Source organism: Podarcis bocagei (genome assembly GCF_964188305.1).
Source record: "Podarcis bocagei genome assembly, chromosome: 17".
Classification (NCBI taxonomy): Eukaryota; Metazoa; Chordata; class Lepidosauria; order Squamata; family Lacertidae; genus Podarcis; species Podarcis bocagei.
Genome location: NC_138143.1, coordinates 985,729 through 1,006,945, shown reverse-complemented (window position 1 = coordinate 1,006,945; position 21,217 = coordinate 985,729). Strand labels below are relative to the sequence as shown.

The 21,217-nt window shown below is 47.2% G+C and overlaps 1 protein-coding gene across 4 annotated transcripts; it reads left to right on the top strand.

The window, feature by feature from the left end:
• The first annotated feature begins 6 nt into the window (after positions 1-6).
• RBM10 (RNA binding motif protein 10) lies at positions 7-21,111 on the top strand. Of its 4 annotated transcripts, none has more exons than XM_081177341.1 (22): positions 7-118; positions 901-1,092; positions 1,230-1,299; positions 3,656-3,729; positions 5,700-5,786; positions 6,630-6,690; positions 7,631-7,804; positions 10,224-10,384; positions 10,923-11,020; positions 11,102-11,189; positions 11,847-12,060; positions 12,166-12,329; positions 12,466-12,610; positions 12,827-12,918; positions 13,111-13,287; positions 13,825-13,974; positions 14,579-14,644; positions 14,992-15,177; positions 19,790-19,864; positions 19,948-20,054; positions 20,284-20,413; positions 20,859-21,111. In XM_081177341.1, the coding sequence occupies exons 1-22, from the start codon at positions 32-34 to the stop codon at positions 20,982-20,984; spliced, it is 2,724 nt and encodes a 907-aa protein (XP_081033467.1). In that variant the 5' UTR covers positions 7-31; the 3' UTR covers positions 20,985-21,111. The 4 variants fall into 4 exon arrangements, with proteins under 4 accessions (XP_081033467.1, XP_081033466.1, XP_081033465.1 ...); XM_081177340.1 differs by having other exon boundaries at positions 12,163-12,329; positions 19,951-20,054; XM_081177339.1 differs by having other exon boundaries at positions 12,163-12,329.
• The last annotated feature ends 106 nt before the right edge of the window (positions 21,112-21,217 follow it).

Here is a 21,217-nt window from a genome sequence, read left to right as displayed (position 1 = left end):
CCGGAACCAGAGAGACCATGACTACAGAGATATGGATTATAGGTCCTATATGAGAGATTTCAACAGCCAGGAGCCTACCAATGACTATGATGATTCTTCTGAGGAGCACAGTGTGGAGGTAAGTTGTGGTGCAGAGCTGCTGGAGACGCCTGTCCTCTTTGTGACTACCTCTTGGGAGGTAGAATGCAGTGGCCTGCTTGGCTCTCTGAAGAGCTGCCTCTCCAGAGGAAACCATCAGATGGGAGGATTTCACAGCTGGCAGTGGGAGTGGGATCTAGCACCCAACAGTTGTGCTTCTGGGTGGAGTTTTGCAGAACTGCTGTTGTGGGGAGACTGTAACAAGTTAAGTACAGTGGTACCTCAGGTTACATACGCTTCAGGTTACAGACGCTGCTAACCCAGAAATAGTGCTTCAGGTTCAGAACTTTGCTTCAGGATGAGAACAGAAATTGTGCTCTGGCGGCGCAGCAGCAGCAGGAGGCCCCATTAGCTAAAGTGGTGCTTCAAGTTAAGAATAGTTTCAGGTTAAGTACGGACCTCCGGAACGAATTAAGTACTTAACCTGAGGTACCACTGTAGCTGCCACAACGAAATATGTGGTCATGTGGGACAATGTGCTACTGGTTGTGTGAAGGAATCATGGAGGGAAGTGCTGGAACAGGTAATGGAACTGGACTTGTGAAACAGTCCCAGTTGCTAGAAAAATTCTGTATGCTTTGGAAGATTGCTTTTCCTATGGCACCACCAAAGGCAGAGGAGTGAAAGTGGTGGTGGTGCTGTGACTGCCGGACATTTAGTAGGGAATCGTTAGGCCTTGTCCTGCAAAGCTGGGCACTACTCCGTTAAGCCCCATCCATTCTGAGCTTTTCTATTCTTTTCTGTACAACAATCCTAACCCAGGATTCCTATGAGGCCTCCTCTGGATCAGAGACACAACGTAGAAAGCGGGACAGCCCCAGTGAACAGTTGGGATTTCCTGCAGATGGTGACTACCGGGACCAGGACTACCGCACTGAGCAAGAGGAAGAAGAACAGAAGGCTAGCAGCATCATTATGCTGAGGATGCTGCCCCAGTCTGCCACTGAGAATGATGTACGTTAGGCAGTTGGGCTGGGAGGCACTGCTTCCTTGCAGTAACTTGTTGCTGTTGCTTTCTTGTTTCTCTAACTCTTACCTCTTCAATGCTCCCTGATGTTGGCATTGATCACTCCTTTTATGCTTTTCTGCAGATCCGAGCCCAGTTGCAGGCACATGGATTCCAGCCCCGAGAGGTGCGGCTGATGCGGAATAAAGCTTCAGGTGAGCTCCCGTTCATAGTTCTATCTTTTCCCTTCTCTTGGTATTGCCATAGTGTTTCACCTACCATGTGACACACTCCAAATTAGAGTGCAGTCTTCCAGATATGTATCTATGTGGAGCTGGTTTGCCCTGTGGCATTAGTTTTGGTCTGTGCTATGTACATTCCCCTAGTGTTTAGAACCAATCAGGCTTTTAGATGTCACCAATGGATCATTAATAGCTCCTTGTGTGCTATTGTAGTTCTGTAAACTTGGAACTCTGTAGTTCCTCTGCTGTGTGATTGGCAGAACATTGAGGCCTATTCTTGGTTCCTGTTCTTTTCCAAGGTTTGTTGCATACTATATAATTGTGAGCATCCTCAGATCTAGCAATTCAGCATTTATTTCCATAGGAAGATCTTTGGGGTTTTTTCTGCCTTTCTTGCTTGGCCTCTTTCTCTGTGGTAGGAGACAAAAACCAACAAATGGATGAAGGATGAAGACAATCCTTTTGGATATGTATAGTGTCTTCTATTTGGCCTCATTTGATCAGATATGAGGTTTGCAGTGATTCTTCTTGGATCTTTGCAGCCTAAGTTGAGCTCTTTTTAATAGTGACACTGAGGAAACAGATATGAAGGCAGGCTATACAACTTTATCCTATCAAGTTGAATGCAGCCCTTTAACCATATATGGCTTACCAGGGACATATTAAATATGTTTGAATTTTTTCTTATTATGATGGGCAGGCATGGAGGGAGGATTTTCAACTCACCAATCAAGTATTGTGGTCAGTTTCAGTGGAACCTAAGTTATGCAGGCTTCCATTAAGGAAAGTAGTTACCAACCAATTGGGGTGGCATTGTAAAGTAAAAGGAAAGCATAAGATCCCTTAAGTCTGTTCCAAGAGAAATGGTCAGACTGTGTCCAGTCTGCATCTTAGGACTGTTTTTTGAGTAAAGTTATAACCAAGCAGGTAAGTTTGCTCCTTCTTTCCAGGGTTACTCCCTGCATATCTCACACACTTGCAGCCTATGAGTCATGGTTGTGTACCTTTTTCTTTTTAAAAGCAGGGTGTGTATGTGACTATAGTCCTCTGTATCTGCCCTCTGTTATACCAGGCCTGAAAAGGGCTGGTTGGTACTACAAGATGGAGGGTACAGAAAGGCACCCTGCTTCCATGGGCAGCCAAAGGCTGAGAGAAGCAAAGACACATTGCAACACATTACATAAATGGGAAAACCCATTTTTACAAGGGCAGAGTCTGCAAACCTTGAGAATAAAATTCCCTGGAGAGTTGTAACCTCTTGAGAGCTGTCCACAGCAGCTTGCTCTTGTGTATATTGGTTCAATTCTTTTAAAATATCATCTGTCATATTAGAATAGGAAACCTGTTCATAGATTTCCAACATTGTGCTTAGTTACGGTATTGCTAAGGGGAAAAGTGGGGAAGAGGTTAATCACTGCCATATTAGTTGGTTGGATTCAGCACATCTTTTCTGGGTTTGGAACCTTCTTCCAATATAGGCACATGTTGTTACTGGTGTTTATGTAGCTCATTCTTCTTCACAACAGCTCTAAGAGATCTCTATTATTTCTGTTGTCTAAATGGGGAAATGAGGCTAAATGTCTGGCCCAAAGTCATTCAGTGAGTCTTGAGGCAGAACTGGGATTTGAACCCAAATCTTCTAAGTTCAAGTCCAACAGATCACAGCTGTGTGTATCTTGAAGATGCCATTGCTGCTGGGTCCCTTGTGCTAGTGCCCTCTGTGGTGGGTGTTTTTTGGTGCTCCTTCCAAAATAAGCAGGCACTTCACTTTTCCGAATGATAGCACAAGTGCCCTAGTGTGGTATTAAGAAGGAACCTCCTGCACAGATGCTTTGCCACAACTGTGGCATACACTTAAGGAAAAAGTGGTAGATGGCTAATGGAAAAAGATAGCGTTAGTGGAAGCAGTAGGAATAGATCTGCTTGGAGCCATCACTCTCTGTTAAACTTTTCGCCATTTGGAGGTATTATGAGTTGGCTGATAAAGGCACAGGACTGAAAGTTGTGACTTCACAGATCTGTTCCCAGCTTGGGGTGAGGGAAGGGGAGAAATACTTGGAGGTTTGAGTAGAGGTGAGTGGCAATTGTACATCAGAAACATTCCTTGCTTAGGATGATCAGAAGAGCAAGCAACTCCCTTTTGTGGTCAGCATCTGAGTCTGCACCATCCCACTTTACACCTAGGGTGCCCTTTCTGTGCCTTTCCACTCTTCCCTGTTTCTCCCCCGCATCCTGCCCTTGCCCCAATTGGTACAGCGACAGGGATGCGTGATGTTGGCTGGATCTGTTGACTAACACACTGCGTCTGTATCTGAATGCTGTCCTCCAGGTCAGAGCCGGGGCTTCGCCTTCGTCGAGTTTAATCACTTGCAGGACGCTACACGATGGATGGAAGCCAATCAGGTTGCTTTGCTGCACTTGAAACCCACAAGTACTGCTACTGTTAATGACCAATCCAAACACCTGGTTCATATGAAAAGCCCCAGCCGCTTTCCCCATAGGAAATTACTGAAGGGAATGGGGAAGAGGAGTTAGGTCTGAATCAGATATCTCTAGTCTCAGGAATCAAACAGAGAATTTGACTTTTTGGGACCACCCAAGTCCCAAGAAGTGGGGTTCTGGTGTCTTAGAATAGGGACACAAAAAGTCAGGACTTCTGAGTGGTATTAACAACCCAGGGAGTGGGTAGCCTCTGTATTTAATTTCCACATTGGGGAGAAGGTGGTCTAGCAAGTTGAGCAGGGGAACTAAGGATCTAGGCTATGATCCACGGTAGTGGGGGCTGGAGGAGTTCCTGGTAGTAAGGAAAGGGTTTGGGGAGTTAGGACTCCTGTGTGCTCTTTCTGCTCTGGATATATGCATGATCCTGAGTGTGATACAGGCTTCAGTCTCAATGGGTATCTGTCAGAGATGATGCTGATGCTGCGTGTGCGTTCTCTCCCAGTGCAGTCAGGGTTCAAGATAGGAAGCTTTCCTGGGAGGCCTTATCTCCTTCCTCACAGCAGTCTCTGTCTTGACAGCCCATCTGTGCAAGACCCCTTGTTTCTATCCAGCACTGTAGGATCACGGTAAAGGTGTGAAGGGCCACAAACCAAGCTTTTAGACTCCAAACTGTCTGTTTTGACCAGAGTTTCAAACTATGGTCCTGTTTCCAAGCAGCCATAAGGTTGGTGAAAATGCACCCCTAGCCCAATATGTTTGGGTTTTCCAGTGTTTATGCAGTCATGGCAATTGCCTCTGCCATAGACTCCTCCTCCTCCTCTTCCTTCTGTTCTCTTGTGTTGGCAGTGTAGCCGGGCCGTGTGTGCGCATCCCCAGTGGGAGCTGACACAGGTAGCCTTGGCATGGCTGAGATGATGCACTTTGCTCCAGATGCAGGAGGGGATAGTGCAAAAACTGGCCTAACAGGAAGATGTGGGCAAGGGGTTATTTCCAGCACAGTTTCTACAAGCGTGTGAAAGTAGTAATATGTTACTTTGTAAGATTGCAGCAGGTCAGAGGTAGCATTTGTCAGAAGATTCTAGCCTATGGGACCTTGAGTTAAAAACTCCTAGCAAATGCTTTTAGAAATTGGTGTGGCTTAGCTCTCTAGTTCTTATAAATTTGATGCCCTCACAAGGTGTTGAGAATCACCAATTGAGGATAACTGTACTTTTCAGAGGCCACTTTAGAAAGATTTGATGAGTTGGAAGCAGTTTAGTTGTGTGCATGAGCGAAGTAGGGTAGGAAGATGAGTACTAAACCTCTGGGGATGTGGATGTAGCTTAAAACCTTATTTTTGGTCTCCCAAAGTTTTTACCTCTTGGACAGAGTTGCAACCAGAACATTGGGTGTTCCTCCAAGCATGCCCATAAATGGGAGCTGACATAAGCACAGCAGAGATCTGTGCTGAATGAGGGAGTGATCCCTAGTTAGGGGAAGGTGCCCACTGTGGGGCACAATGGCTTTGGGGTGGGAGGAGAGGATGGAAATGCATGCTGCTAGCTTTCAGGACGGAAGCTCAAGACAGATTATTCTAGTGGCATAGAGGTTATTGTATGGCGGTGTCTCGGAGCATGGCTGCATTTTCTCTGTCTGTTTCTCCTCCTCTCCATCTTTCTTTCTGTCTCTCTCTGACACACTCTCCCTCCATCACAGTAGCCGGACGTCCCGGTGCCTTGGGTAGAGACAGGTGCCTCTGTCGGCCAGGTTAGGTGTGTGCTAGCCAAGTAGCCAAGTTCCAAACCTCTCTCGGCCTGTGCTGCCTTCCCTCCCTCACCCTCATCCATTCAGCTGAAGGGTTTGAACCTCTCCTTCTTTCTGCTGTGGCAGTGATGGGCACCTGCTCACCACTTCTGCGTTTGAGTCTCATTGCAGCATTTCTCTCCCTGCAGCACTCCCTCACAATCCTTGGCCAGAAGGTCTCCATGCACTACAGTGATCCCAAGCCCAAGATCAATGAGGACTGGCTATGCAGTAAGGTAACTGCTTTGTGGTCAGTTTGAGGGTGTCAGAGGAGTCAGATGGGGTGTGAGGGTGTTGTGTGAGCAAGGTGAAGGGTGGAGAGAAGGCTGGAGGAATTTTTTGGGGTGGGGGATGGGGATGGGGTTCTACTGTGCAGCAGTAATGGTTAGCTTCTTCCAGACACGGCTGCTTCAAAGGAACAGTGCAATATGGAAATCCAAACTCAGCATCCAGGAGACCCAGTTTCCTTTATCAGAGTCAATTGGAAATGAAAATCAACATGGCGCTAAGTAGGGTATCTGTGCAGGGAATGAGGTCCATGTGCTCAATGGGACTTTCTGTCCTCCTCCTGCCTGCCCCCTGCTCTGGGGGTTATCTCAACCATCCAGAGCAGATTTAGGGGCCATGGGGGTAGGAAATGTGGGGAAAGTCCTGTTGACTGGACCTCATTCTGTATGTTCAAGTTAATTCAATCCTGCCCTAAGTATTTTTGCTTATTTTGAATAGTTTTGCTTTCAAGTAAAGGTTTTAAAATGCTTTTTACAATGATTGCTGGGACTGGAAAGAAAACAAGGCACAATGAACAAAGAACAGCTTACTGGGGGCAGAGATCAAGGCACAGCAGACATGAGAAAGGACCTAGTTTCTGAGATTATGCCAAGCATTTATCAGGGTTTTTTGTTTTTTATTTTTTTCTTCACAAATCTGAGGGCCAGAAAAGCAGAGAAGGCATGCAGCAACCAAACCAGCTTTATGGCAAGTGTTAGATGTTTTGCAGGAGGTAGCAAGACTTTGTAGGGTCAGCCTTTTCCCATCTCTGGAAGTTAAATAAAGACAGGATGTGTCTGTTCTCTCAACAGTGTGGAGTGCAGAATTTCAAGCGCAGAGAGAAGTGCTTCAAGTGTGGCGTTCCCAGATCTGGTAAAGTTTAATGGGGTGGTGGTTGTTTTTTTTACAATGATTTCTATTTTCAAATTACAAAGATATACAGTGGTGCCCCGCAAGACGAATGCCTCGCAAGACGGAAAACTCGCTAGACGAAAGAGTTTTCCGTTTTGGAGGTGCTTCGCAAAACGAATTTCCTATGGGCTTGCTTAGCAAGACGACAATGTCTTGCGAGTTCCTGCTGGTTTTTCCCCCTCCCCCCCCTTTTCCAAGCCGCTAAACCGCTTATCAGCTGATCCGATCAGCAGATAAGCCGCTAAAAGCCACTAATAGCGCTAATCCGTCAATGGGCTTGCTTCGCAAGCCAAAAAAAACGCTAGACGAAGAGAATCACAGAACGGATTCTTTCGTCTTGCGAGGCACCACTGTAAGTACCAATCACATGGAAGATACATTTGACATGGGTACATACTCTCCAAAAAAGAGCAAAACCTCTCACTACATAAAAACCAATTAACTAAAGAAGTAAATAACCTCTGGACTAGGGTTGCCGTTTTTCAAACAGTGAAAATTGCCAACTACACTGCCAACATGTGTTGCCGTACATGTAGATTTTCCTGGACATTTTAGCGATTTCTGCCTAGACGCTGCTTCCGACTGCAGTATTCCAGATTTGTCTGGGAAATTCTGGACGTATGGCAGCCCTGCTCTGGTCTGATAATCACAGTAGTTCCAAGTGCTACAGTTACTGTGCCATTTCACATCAGCAGGAATATAGTCCAAGTTACAACAAACATACAGCACTTTTCAAAGTGTTAGTTCAAGTGAAGAAGGCCATGTCCACATGTAGTGAGGAGATAAAGTTTAGCATTCTGATGATATGTAGCTCAGTAGCATAGTGTAGCCTGTAGCATAGTGACCTCCCCATTGATATTATTATTTCTTCTTCTTTTTCTTTATGACCATCCCTCAACAGAAGCTGAGCAGAAGCTGCCACCTGGCAGTCGCTTGGAGCAGCTGGTGGCTCTGTCAGGAAGAGAACTCAGCCAAGGCCTTCTGCCCCTCCCACAGCCATACCAAGTGTCAGCAGCCCTGTCCACTCAGCCTGTGGCACAAATGTCTGAACCTTGCGCGGAGAATGCTAATGACAGTGAGTATGGAATTGGAGAGTGACATAAGAGCTTCAGTTACGTGGCTGCAATCGGACCTAAACCTGTTCAGTTTTATGGCTTGTTCCCAGTGAAAGTGACAAACTTTAGTATCATGATGTTGCTGAGATCACCCTGTTAGGCATCCCTGACCACCTCAGCGAGCTCCAATTCCTGTGTTACTTACAGGGCAACGGATCATGGCAGTGATGGCAGGTCTCTGATTTAGCCCTAGAATGGAATTTGATTGGTTTAAAGAGTCTGAGAGCCTGTGAGATTCATAGCCATGAGGGTGCTGCTGTGGGGAGATAAAGCCTGGTACATTTGATTTTAATGTTACAAGTTTTGGAATGTTGTGCTAAATATATTGACCACCAAAAAAAAACCCAAGTTCCGCTATCAGAGCACAGTGGTACCTCAGGTTACAGATGCTTTAGGTTACAGACTCTGCTATCCCAGAAATAGTACCTCGGGTTAAGAACTTTGCTTCAGGATGAGAACAGAAATCATGTCGCGGCGGCAACAGGAGGCCCCATTAGCTAAAGTGGTATCTCAGGTTAAGAACAGTTTCAAGTTAAGAACGGACCTCCAGAACGAGTTAAGTTCTTAACCTGAGGTGCCACTGTAGAATCATAGAATTGGAAAGGGACCCTGAGGATCATCTAGTCCAACCCCCTGCAATGAAGGAATATGCAATTGTCCCATACGGGGATCAAACCTGCAACCTTGGCAATATCAGCACCACACTGTAACCAACTGAGCTATCCAGCGAGTAGATTATGTGTTAAGAGTCAGTTGTGGCAGGATCTGTAATTAATTATTTTTGTCATAGATTTCAAAACTGCAGAGAGAACAGCTGTAACGCTATAAATGAGGAAAATGTAGACTGAGAGCTGTGCTGAGTGATGACTCCTTCTTACCTCTATGGAAGAAGACAGGCATGCATTAAAAAGGCTCACAGCACTGTGAAATCTGCTTTGAGCTCTGTCTCTAACACTATATGAGTGGCTAGAGCATAACGGTGAATCTGGCAGTGATATAGGTTGCAGCTATTGCCTGGCTGCTTCATTGCTGCTGCGTCCTCCCCAGGAATGATGCACCCGACAGTTAGTTAGATCTGAGGGGGCATTCTTTTCTGCAGCAACACTAGGAGGTAGTGGCCTCAATAGCAATGGGAAGGTGAGTGTGCAGGAAAATAAGATGTCATACAGCAAAGTGTTTTCTTTCATTGCTTCCTTAGTGTATGAAATGGAAATAGCTGAAATTCCTTCTGCATCAGGTTACTGGTGGTAGGGCACTTCGTACCCCAGCAGGAAGCAGAGAAGAGAGATGGTGGCAGTGGTGGAGCAGCCAGTCAGTGACTGCAGCATATATGCCTTATCCTTCACAAACATGCCTATAGAATCCTAGAACTGTAGAGTTGGAAGTGTCTGGAGGCAGTTGGAGGATGGATGGCAGCTCATGAGTTGAAGTTGAATCCTGACAAGGCAGAAGTACTGTTCTTAGGGGACGGGGAGCAGGTGGGTGGGTGGGACTCCCTGGTCCTGAATGGGGTAACCTTGCCCCTGAAGGACCAGGTGCACAGCCTGGGAGTCATTTTGGACTCACAGCTGTCCATGGAGGTGCAGGTCAATTCTGTGTTCAGGGCAGCTGTCTACCAGCTCCATCTGGTATGCCGGCTGAGACCCTCCCTGCCTCTGCCTTGTCTCGCCAAAGTGGTACATGCTCTGGTTATCTCTCGCTTACTGCAGTGTGCTCTATGTAGGGCTACCTTTGAAAATGACTTGGAAACTACAACTAATTCAAAATTCGGCAGCTAGACTGGTGACTGGGAGCAGCTACTGGGACCATATAGCACCAGTCCTAAAGGATCTCCACTGGCCCCCAGTATATTTCCAAGCACAATTCAAAGTGTTGGTGCTGACCTTTAAAGCCCTGAACAGTGTTGGCCCTGTAGACCTGAAGGAGTGTCTCCACCCCCATCCCTCAGCTGGGACACTGAGGTCCTCCTCTGAGGGTCTTCTGGTGGTTCCCTCACTGGAAGGGATCTCAAGGGTCTTTAGTCCAATGCCCTGCAATGCAGAAATCACAGTTTAAAGAATCCCTGGCAGACGGCCATCCAACCTCCGTCTGAAAGTGTGCTCAGTGTTCTGTGCACTTTTTCTTAATGTGCATCTATTCTCTCAGGAGCAGAAAGTGCTGATACATTTTTGTTTCGTTTTTTCTGCAACAATGAGGGCCAGAAGCTTGATCTTTCCTTCCAAAAAATTGGGGGCAAAATTCTAGGGAACTTGTACAAGCTTTGTTAATCCATAATCCATTCTCAGCTGTGAAATTTCTTAAATCCTGTTGAAGGAGAGCTCTGAGGTGGTTGAAAGAGGCCAGGGTTCTGATTACCATACCATGTGTTACTCTTCACAGCAATCATCTTGCGAAACCTGAATCCTCATAGCACAATGGACTCCATTTTAAGTGCCTTGGCACCATATGCTGTTCTCTCCTCCTCAAATGTCCGTGTTATCAAAGATAAGCAGACACAACTCAACCGTGGTTTTGCGTTCATTCAGCTCTCTACCATTGTGGTGAGTGCCACAAACAGCATGTTGTAGTTCCAGTCCTGTCTTAGAAAAAGGCAGTGGGAATGGGGGGCTGTAGAGGAAAGGGATTTGTTGTTGTTTAGTCGTTTAGTCGTGTCCGACTCTTCGTGACCCCCTGGACCAGAGCACGCCAGGCACTCCTGTCTTCCACTGCCTCCCGCAGTTTGGTCAGACTCATGTTTGTAGCTTCGAGAACACTGTCCAACCATCTCGTCCTCTGTCGTCCCCTTCTCCTTGTGCCCTCCATCTTTCCCAACATCAGGGACTTTTCCAGGGAGTCTTCTCTTCTCATGAGGTGGCCAAAGTATTGGAGTCTCAGCTTCAGGATCTGTCCTTCCAATGAGCACTCAGGGCTGATTTCCTTCAGAATGGATAGGTTTGATCTTCTTGCAGTCCATGGGACTCTCAAGAGTCTCCTCCAGCACCATAATTCAAAAGCATCAATTCTTCGGCGATCAGCCTTCTTGATGGTCCAGCTGAAGAGCTTTGGTAGTTTAATTTCTCTCCCTATGCTCTCTCCCAGGAGGCAGCTCAGCTGCTGCAGATCCTTCAGGCCCTGCATCCACCACTGAACATTGATGGCAAGACGATTAATGTGGAATTTGCCAAAGGTTCCAAGCGGTGAGTATAGGAGTGTCCAGAACTGGGCCTGCTGCAGTTTCTGCTGCAGACATCCCTAATGACTCCTGTGTCTCTCTGCAGGGACATGAGTTCATCAGATGGAAACCGCATCAGTGCTGCTTCTGTAGCCAGCACTGCCATTGCAGCTGCTCAGTGGGCCATCTCGCAGGTAACGTAGTGAACAAGGAACAATGGGACAAGGAGAGTGATAATGGCTCCCGAGAACTGCTCTCGGTAGCAGGAATGTCTTTGGCTTATCCTCATTAGCTATTGGCCCATATTGACTTAGTATAGGAGTGGGGAAATGTTAGTCATAGACCAACCTGCTGGGAGCTGCATGCTTCACACACATAAGTGCGCACGCACACGGAGGATACAGACATGTGCACCCAGCTGACTCTGCCATTCCGATCAGTCATCTGACGTGGGGCTGATTTGCATCCCCATTGTGGTGCTCCACTGGATAGAGAAGGTTTATATCTTTCCGCCTAAACCAGCACCACAATGGGAGTTAAAATGACTACATCTCTACTTGACTCTGAACACATTTTTACTCTCCTAGCAGTTCTGCTGCCCCCAGAAAGTATAGTTAGAGGAGTATGTTGTATCTAATATATGCAGAAATATTTTTTGGAATATGCTAAAAATGTGTAATTAAATACATTAAGCATAGAAAAGCCCTCTAAAAGGAATTGTTCTAGGTGGGGGAAGAATCTTTGCATGGACATTTTAGTGAAACCTTTTCCTGATAGGCCAAAGTACATACCCTTGCATCTCCTTTTATAACAAATTCTTTGACCAGTTTCCTGTTTGGTTTTTCCAATAGGCATCACAGGGTGGTGAGGCAACCTGGGCAGCTCAAGATGAGCAGACAGTTGATTATGGCTATTACCAGCAGGATGAAGCCTATGGGTCTCAGGGTTTGGAAGCCACAATGTACACACAAGCATATTTGAAAGGGTCCCAGCTGCAGAGCGGCACATCTGGGACACCAGCTGTGGGGAAGGCTGACAAGATCCACAGTGAAAGTACAGTGGCAGGTAAGAGGCCTGGTCTCCTCTTTCCACCTTACCTGAAGTCTTTTTCTGCCTCCTGACTGACTGTGCTCTCTCTGCCTTCTTGTCTCCTCTTCTCTCACGAAGTAGTGGAGGCATCACTGGAGCCTGGTGTGCCAGGCATAGACCCTGTGCCTGTCCTACCCACTTTCCCCCGTACCAGCCAGACCTCAGCTGTGCCAGTCACATACCAGCCAACTGGCAGCACTGAAGGGTCAAGTTCTGCCCAGGGAAATGCTGCTGCTGCTGCTCCGGTACAGTTGGAACGGAACTTTCTGTGTGTGTGTGTGCGTGTGAGAGAGAGAGAGAGAGAGAGAGAGAGAGAGAGAGAGAGAGTGAGTTGCAATGCTCTGTACCTCCCAACCTGACTTTTTGTGTTCTCTCTCACAGTCTCAGTCATATACTATCGTCTCACCAGCTGTACTGAAGCCTGACATGCCTAGTACTGCTCAGCCCCCCAACACAGGCATCTCCACCAGCACTTCCAGTTTGCCTGTTACCAGCCCTGTAGGGCAAGAGCCTTACACTCAGTACCGTGAGTGTTGGATTCTGTAGGGAACAGAGGGTGGGAAGGGAGGATGTGGCCAGTGTGAGGGGTCTGGGAGTGACTGGGGGTTGATGTGACTAGCTGGGGTCTGGGAGCCTTTTATTCCTAGTTCAGGAGGAAGGGAACAGGGCCAAGATCAGGTGCTCTTCTGGTTTGATGTGCTGTTATTTAGTTCATTTCCTGTTTTTCTGTGCCCAATTCCAGCTGTCCCAGATGTATCCACCTATCAATATGATGAAAGTTCTGGCTACTATTATGACCCCCTGACTGGCCTTTACTATGACCCTAATTCCCAGGTGAGTTGAACCTCTCTTTGGGCCCACTTTGCTCCTTTCTGGGCATGGCCAAGAGCTGAGAAGTGATAGCTGAAAGGTAGATGCTGAAACACCTGCTTCTCCACCATGAGATGACTGTGCTCCCAACTTGATATGGTACACTGTCTTGGCACAAGATGCAGCACAGACTGATGTGTGATTGTCTCTTTCTAGTACTACTACAATGCCCAGACGCAGCAGTACCTGTATTGGGAAGGTGAGAGACGTACTTACGTCCCAGCCTCAGACCAAGCCTCTGACAGCCACAAGGATGGCAGTGGACCAGGGGGTGGCAGTGGCAAGGAGGGTAAAGAGAAGAAGGAGAAACATAAAACAAAAACAGCTCAGCAGGTGAGAACCACGATTTCCCCACATCCCCTTTCTGTATCTGCTGCTCCTTATCTTAAACTTTTGCCTGCCCCCTACTTGCCCATAACTTGAAAAGCCCTTTGGTCTGCCTCCAGGGCTCTAGGTCTTGGGTCATGTAGTAACAGTGATGCCTCAGCCTCTCAGTAAGCTTAGCCTCCTTTCTCTGGAGTGGCCAAAGGGGGAATGCCTGCATAGGGAAGGCCTTATTCGGGTATTCTGGTGAAGATGTTGAAAAACAGTTGGATGGCATGGGGTTGTATTGCTGGAAAATAACTGGAAGTAGTTGCTGGAGGAGCATTCCTTCTTGTAGGGACTGGAAGAGAAAGAGAATAGCTAATTTTGGAACCTCCAGGGCCATTTTAAGTGAAAAAATAGCTGTTTTTCAGCCCTGTTGCACAGTTCCAGTAAGTTGTTGTTTTTGAGAAACACCTATTTTCAGCCTGGACTAAGAACTCTTTTGTTCCTCCTCCCCCACCCCCTCTCCTGGATTATTCCCCACTTTTGTGTTATCTTCTGCAGATTGCAAAAGATATGGAGCGCTGGGCCCGTAGCCTCAACAAGCAGAAGGAGAACTTCAAGAACAGCTTCCAGCCAGTTTCCTCTATACGAGAGGATGAGAGGCGGGAATCGGCCACAGCTGATGCTGGCTATGCTATCCTCGAGAAAAAGGTAACATCTTGGGTCTCCTCATCCATTACCAGGAGCAGATTAGTACTAAATTACCTACTGCAGCTAATTCCTGAAGCCTAAACAAAACTGAATGACCTGAGGGTGTGAGGGCAGGTTGTTCAGCCTTGTGGCATCATCTGTTTCAGTGTGTCTGCAGTGCAGTAGTGGCCTAGATGCTGCTAAGACAGAGTCCTACATCTCCCACCTTCTCTTGCTCTGCTCAGATCTCTTGTCTGTGAGACCGAACAGTGTCATGTGCTAGTCTTTCTCTCCTGCTAATGTGAGAAGTTCTTGTCAAGAGTATTGTTTCAGCAGTGAGCACATCCGTGAAGCCGTGATTTTCAAAGGTCAAGATGGGTCTCTTTCAAGAAAGCAAGCTTCTGTCTTGCCTATGCTAATTAGAGTGTTGGCCTAAATTAAGGCCAAGTGGCCCTGTAAGGAGAACCACCTGTGTTTGATCTCTTCCCAGGGCTGTGGGTCATCCAGGGGCTGGCTGGATGAGTGAGCAGAAAGAAAGCATGCTGTTCATTTGGGGAAAGAATGTGAGAACTTCTGTTAGAGTTAACGCTTCTTTTTTTCCTTTTCCTTTTCTGGGTATCCTCAGGGGGCTTTGGCTGAGAGGCAGCACAGTGGCATGGACCTGTCCAAGCTGGCTGGTGATGATAGACTGGTAAGCCTTTCCCTTTCCACTTAATCCCCAGTTCAGGTCTTCTGGGTCTTATAGAATAATGGGTGCTGGTGCAGGGACTCTCTGCTCTTGTCTCCTTTTAATGGTGAGGGAATAGGTGAGATGCACAATATGAACATGGGGAAGTCTTCCACATAAAGCCCTCTGAAGTGGGGGCTTCCTCCAAGGCAGTCGAGCTGTACGGTGCACCGACTCTCCGCTGTGAGCCCATGGTGGTCTGGGTAGAGTAGGTGAGGGAAAGGAGACAAAGGTAAGTGGCCTGTGGGGTCCTTCTGAATCTGATTCCAGCCGAGATATATTCCGTCTTGTGACCTTGCTTAACTTGGCAGAGTCCCCCACGAGGATTAGTGGCTGCTTACAGCGGGGAGAGTGACAGTGAGGAGGAGCAGGAGAAGGCTGCTGACCGGGAAGAGAAACTGACAGATTGGCACAAGCTGGCTTGCTTGCTTTGTCGGAGGCAGTTTCCCAGCAAGGAGGCACTTATTCGTCACCAACAGCTCTCAGGATTACACAAGGTATGTAGCTGACAGAAGAAAGAATTTCAACCAAACTATGGGGAGCTCTGTTAAGTTCTATAACAAGGGTGTCTCTGGATCTTAGATTAAGACTTATACAACAAAAAATAAGCTTTAGAACTTACTGGACTCCAGTTCGCTTGTTTATGAAAGGACTATCTAAGGCATTAGCTGCTGGAGATGGAAGAGAGATAATGCTGCCCTGAACATACATTTGTACAATGTCCAATATGGAACATATTTTGGCAGAAGGTAATACAGGTGAAACTCGAAAAATTAGAATATCGTGGAAAAGTTCATTTATTTCAGTAATTCAACTTAAAAGGTGAAACTAATATATGAGATATATGTTATAATTGTGATGATCATGGCGTACAGTTGATGAAAACCCCAAATTAACAATCACAGAAAATTTGAATATTGTGAAAAGGTGCATTAGCTATTCAATCCATAACACCCTCAATGGGTTCCTGAGCCTTTAAATGGTCTCTCAGTCTGGTTCAGTAGGAAGCACAATCATGGGGAAGGCTGCTGACCTGACAGTTGTGCAGAAAGCCATCAATGAGACCCTCCATAAGGAGGGAAAGCCTCAAAAGCCGCAAAAGAAGTTGGATGTTCCCAAAGTGCTGTTATCGAAGCACATTAATGGAAAGTTATGCAGAAGGGAAAAGTGTGGAAGAAAAAGGTGACAAGCAGCAGGGATGACCGCAGCCTGGAGAAAATTGCCAGGAAAAGACCATTCAAATGTGTTGGGGACTTTCACAAGGAGTGGACTGAGGCTGGAGTTAGTGCATCAAGAGCCACCACACACAGACGGATCCTGGAGATGGGCTTCAAATGTCATATTCCTCTTGTCAAGCCGCTCCTGAACAGGAAACAACGTCAGAAGCATCTTACTGTTGCTCAGCGGTCCCAAGTCCTCTTTTCTGATGAGAGCAACTTTTGCATCTCATTTGGAAACCAAGGACCCAGAGTCTGGAGGAGGAATGGGGAGGCACACAATGCCAGAAGCTTGAAGTCCAGTGTGAAGTTTCCAGAGTGTTGGTCCACTGTGCTTCATGAAGTCCAGGGTCAACGCAGCCGTCTACCGGGAGATTTTGGAGCACTTCATGCTTCCTTCCGCAGATGAGCTTTATGGGGATGCTGACTTCATTTTCCAGCAGGACTTGGCACCTGCCCACACTGCCAAAAGTACCAAAACCCATGGAATTACCGTGCTTGATTGGCCAGCAAACTCGCCTGACCTGAACCCCATAGAGAATCTATGGGGCATTGCCAAGAGAAAGATGAGAGACATGAGACCGAGCAATGCAGAAGAGCTGAAGGCTGCTATTGCAGCATCCTGGTCTTCCATAACACCTCAGCAGTGCCACAGACTGATAGCATCCATGCTATGCCGCATTGAGGCAGTAATTGATGCAAAAGGGGCCCAAACCAAGTACTGAGTACATATGCATGCTTCTACTTCTCAGAGGTCCAATATTGCTCTATTTGCAATCCTTGTTTTGCTGATTTCATTTAATATTCTAATTTTCTAAGATTGTTAATTTGGGGATTTCATCAGCTGTACGCCATAAACATCACAATTATAACAAATAAAGGCTTGACATACAGTGGTACCTCGCAAGACGAACGCCTCGCAAGACGGAAAACCCGCTAGACGAAAGGGTTTTCCGTTTTGGAGGCGCTTCGCAAGACAAATTTCCCTATGGGCTTGCTTCGCAAGACGACAGCCCATAGGGAAATATCCGGGACAGCGGGGAAGCGCAGCGCGTCTTCCCCACTGTCCTCGGACCTCCTCCGAAGCCGGGCGGTGGGGCGGGAACGCCTCCTCCCGCCGCCGCCGGGCTTCGGAACGATGCTCCGAAGCCGGGCGGCGGGGAGGGCACACCTTCTGAAGGCGGGCGGGGGGCGAAAGTCTTTGTTCCCCCCTGCCTGCCTTCCCGGGAGAGCGGAGAAACACAGTGCGTTTCTCCGCTGTCCCGGAGGGCTTTTGAAGGCAGGCGGGGGGGAGCAAAGACTTTCGCCCCCCGCCCGCCTTCAGAAGAGGTCCTGGACCTCTTCTGAAGGCGGGCGGGGGGCAAAAGTCTTTGCTCCCCCCTGCCTGCCTGTGCCGGGGGGCTTTTGAAGGCAGGCGGGGGGGAGCAAAGACTTTCGCCCCCCGCCCGCCTTCAGAAGAGGTCCAGGACCTCTTCTGAAGGCGGGCGGGGGGCAAAAGTCTTTGTCCCCCCTGCCTGCCTTCCCAGGGGCTTTTAAATCGCCCCGGACAGCGGAGAAGTCCTCCGCTGTCCCGGGGCGATTTTAAAATGCCGCCCGCCAGCATTTTAAGATCGCCCGGACAGCGGAGAAGTCCTCCGCTGTCCCGGGGTTTTTTAAAATGCTGGGGGTGGGAAGAAAAGCCCTTGTCCCCCCCCCCCAGCCTTCAGAAGAGGTCGGGGGACAGACTGTCCCCGGACCTGGTCTGAAGGCGGTTTCCCTAGGAACGCATTAATTGATTTTCAATGCATTCCTATGGGAAACCGTGCATCGCAAGACGAAAAACTCGCAAGACGAAGAGACTTGCGGAACGAATTAATTTCGTCTTGCGAGGCACCACTGTATCTCGCTTTGCATGTCATGAGTTTATCTCATATATTAGTTTCACCTTTTAAATTGAATTACTGAAATAAATGAACTTTTCCACGATATTCTAATTTTTTGAGTTTCACCTGTAGAGACGGTCAACATGCTATACAGAGCAATCTTAAATCCTTTTCAATTATATACCCAATGCATGGAATCTAACAAAGGGACAATATGAATGGACTCTCCACATCTGGCGTTGATGAACTGGAAAAATGAAAATGCAGCTCCCTTTAATGATTGGATTGAAGAAATGGACAAACTCGCAACACATGAACAAGTGGTGTACAAATGTAACCTTGCCATGGACAAATTCAATGTTATTTGGAATTCATTTTTAAATAGGGATTCGGCTACATTAGTAGAGAAACTATGCAATACCAGATGGTGCCAGAGAGCCAGAATTGTTTAAAAACTGGATTTCTCATTGGATTTTTTTTCTTTTGTCAAAATGGTCTAATTTCTGCCTTATTTATAGCACTTTTTTCCTGTGTTTAGATCCACCGTAAAGGTCTTAGTTAACTACAAGAACAATTTCCCCCCTTTTTTGTAATGTATACAATATATATTTTTCTGTTTTGTTTTCTATTTCTTGTTTCTTCTTTTTTGTGTCTTACTCGTGCACTTGTAATTTTTATTTTTCAATAAAAAATATAAAATAAAAAGTTACGTAGCTGACAGAGGCACCAGCTTGCAAAGGTGATTGGGATAGGGGACCAATGTTGAGAACATGTCAGGAGGAGCCGGAGGTGGAGCCAAACACAGCGGCTGCACGGCTCAATGGCTCTGCCACCGGCAGACAGTGGCGTAGCGTGGGTTGTCAGCACCTGGGGCAAGGCAAGTAATTTGCGCCCCCTAACCTGTGGATTTGCGCCCCCTAACCCGTGGATTTGCGCCCCCTAACCCTAACCCCCAGATGTTGCGCCCGGTGCGGCCGGCCCCCCCTGCACCCCCCACGCTACGCCACTGCCGGCAGAGGCTGCTCCACCCTCCTTCTCCTCTCCTGTAGGAGGAGGAGAAGGAGCTGGCTGCTGGAGGCATGCTGCACTTGGCTCCATTCTTTGGCTCAATGCTTTTGGGGTATGGGGGGCAGTCCCTACCCCCAAAAATATGGGTGGCTCCAAAAAGGCTCAGCCCCTAGGAGCCAGCACTCCAGTAGCTGAAGTGTCTTGGTTGCTTTTGATACCATCAACTCTAGCATCCTCCTGGGACTGCTTGGCAGATCTGAGATTTGGAGGCGTTAGTTTGAGGTGCTGTCTACAAATTATGTTGTTGCCTGCATAGTTTTTGGTACAGGTAGCCCTGTTCAGGGAAGTTTTTAATATGTAACGCTGTACTGTTTTTAACACTTGATTGGGAGCCGCCCAGAGTGGCTGGGGAAACTCAGCCAGATGGGCGGGGTATAAATAAATAATTATTATTATTATTATTATTATTATTATTATTATTATTATTATTATCATTATCATCATCATCATCATCATCATCTTGAAATTTACCATATGCTGCTTTAGCTATTTTCTTTTGGAAGTGATATTTGGTTGTTGTTTTTTGGTGATGTAAGGAGTCTTTCAGCCTGGGGGCCACATTCTCTTCTGTGCAACCTTCTGAGGGCCATATGCCAGTGATGAGCAGGGCCAGAGGCAAAACTGAGTGGAGCACTGGATGTCAATTTGACCTTTTTATAGTAGTCTAGTTTTAGACATCCCATCCTCCATCCAGGGAAGCAAGAGGCATTGTCCCAGCCGAAAACACTCCAGGGCAAAGGGAAGTTGCTGAGGGGTGAGGCAGAGGAGGAAGTTTCTTTGAACATAGTCCCAATGGCCTGTAGGGCCATGTTTGGCCTCCAGAGTTGAGGTTCCCAACCCCAGCCTTAGAACTGAAACACAAAGGTAGATTATTAATATGCTTATATAGAAATAAAACATAGTGGGAATCTTCAGGTGCCCACCTTAACCTTGTCTCTAATTTCATATTATCCCCTGTGCAGCAAAATCTGGAGATTCATCGGAGGGCACACTTGTCAGAACATGAGCTTGAGGCACTTGAGAAAAACGACATCGAGGTAGGTATGGGAGTAGAGAGTGGCCCCAGGAGGGTGAGGGTTACCTGGCCAGTGCCTTATTGCTGTCTCTTCATGACCACCAGCAGATGAAATATCGAGATCGTGCAGCTGAACGAAGGGAAAAGTATGGTGTTCCTGAGCCACCAGAACCCAAGAAAAGGAAGTATTCAGCTGTGACACCAGCCACTGTGTAAGTCCCACCATGCCCCTGTGGTTCTCCCTAAGTGTACTAAGGGTGAGATAAGAGATCCCTTCTAGAGCAGTCTGCTTTGGTAATGGTGAGAGGCATTTCTATCCCATAGTGACACATCCTTAGTGTCCTCTGTGCAACATGCTATTTCCTTTTTGCTCAGTTGGCAAAGTTAGAGGGCAGGGCATCTGAATATGTTCCTCTCTTCTCCCACCTTCGTTTACAACAGGGATTTTGAACAACCAACGCGGGATGGACTTGGCAGTGACAACATTGGCAGTCGCATGCTACAAGCCATGGGCTGGAAAGAGGGCAGTGGTTTGGGTCGCAAGAAACAGGGGATCGTTGCCCCTATTGAGGTACCAAAATACCTTGCTCAAGTTACTGTGGATAAAGCAAAGTGTATAGTGCTCGTATTTTTGAGGAGCATTTAGTCTTCCTGTTACTTCCCCATTTTTGCAAAAACAACCTAAAATAAGGGAGGTAGGGAGGAAGTAGTTGGGCTTTCTTGCTTGGTGTGAGTTTTGCAGGCATAGCTTTCTTGTCCCTGCCATCACCATCGCCCCCACTTCAGAAAAGGTCACCTCAGCACATGGGAAATTAGGACAATTGAGAAAGAGGCCCTTTGGCAGTATGTTGAGGAGAACTTGCACCAGAAGGAAGTACAAAGTGGTGGTATTAGTCTGTTGTCGACAAGGAGGGACCTCTGTGGGGTGTCCTAACATTCTGGGTGAAATGTGGTTTGGGACAAAAGCTGTTCCTCTAAAAATGTCTGGTGCACATTCTTTTTTCTTTTCTACCTAGGCCCAAACACGAGTGCGTGGCTCTGGCTTAGGGGCCCGTGGCAGCTCTTACGGGGCGGCAGCATCAGAGTCCTATCGTGAAGCATTGCACAAGACGATGCTGACTCGTTTCAATGAGTCAGAATGAGCTCTTAAAGGAGCACCCACCTGTACAGTATTTTGCTGCTGACTGTCTCCCTTCACCCGTCCCTCACTTTCACAAAATGTTCCTTTTGGTTGACTTTTTTTTTTTAATTAAATGTTGAAATGGGCAATAGGTTTTTGTTTTTTTAACATAGCTGAGGCCTGTGGAAGAAGTGGTGCACTCCTGGCCCTTGTTCAGTTATGAAGCACTTATGGGAACATCTATATATAACAATG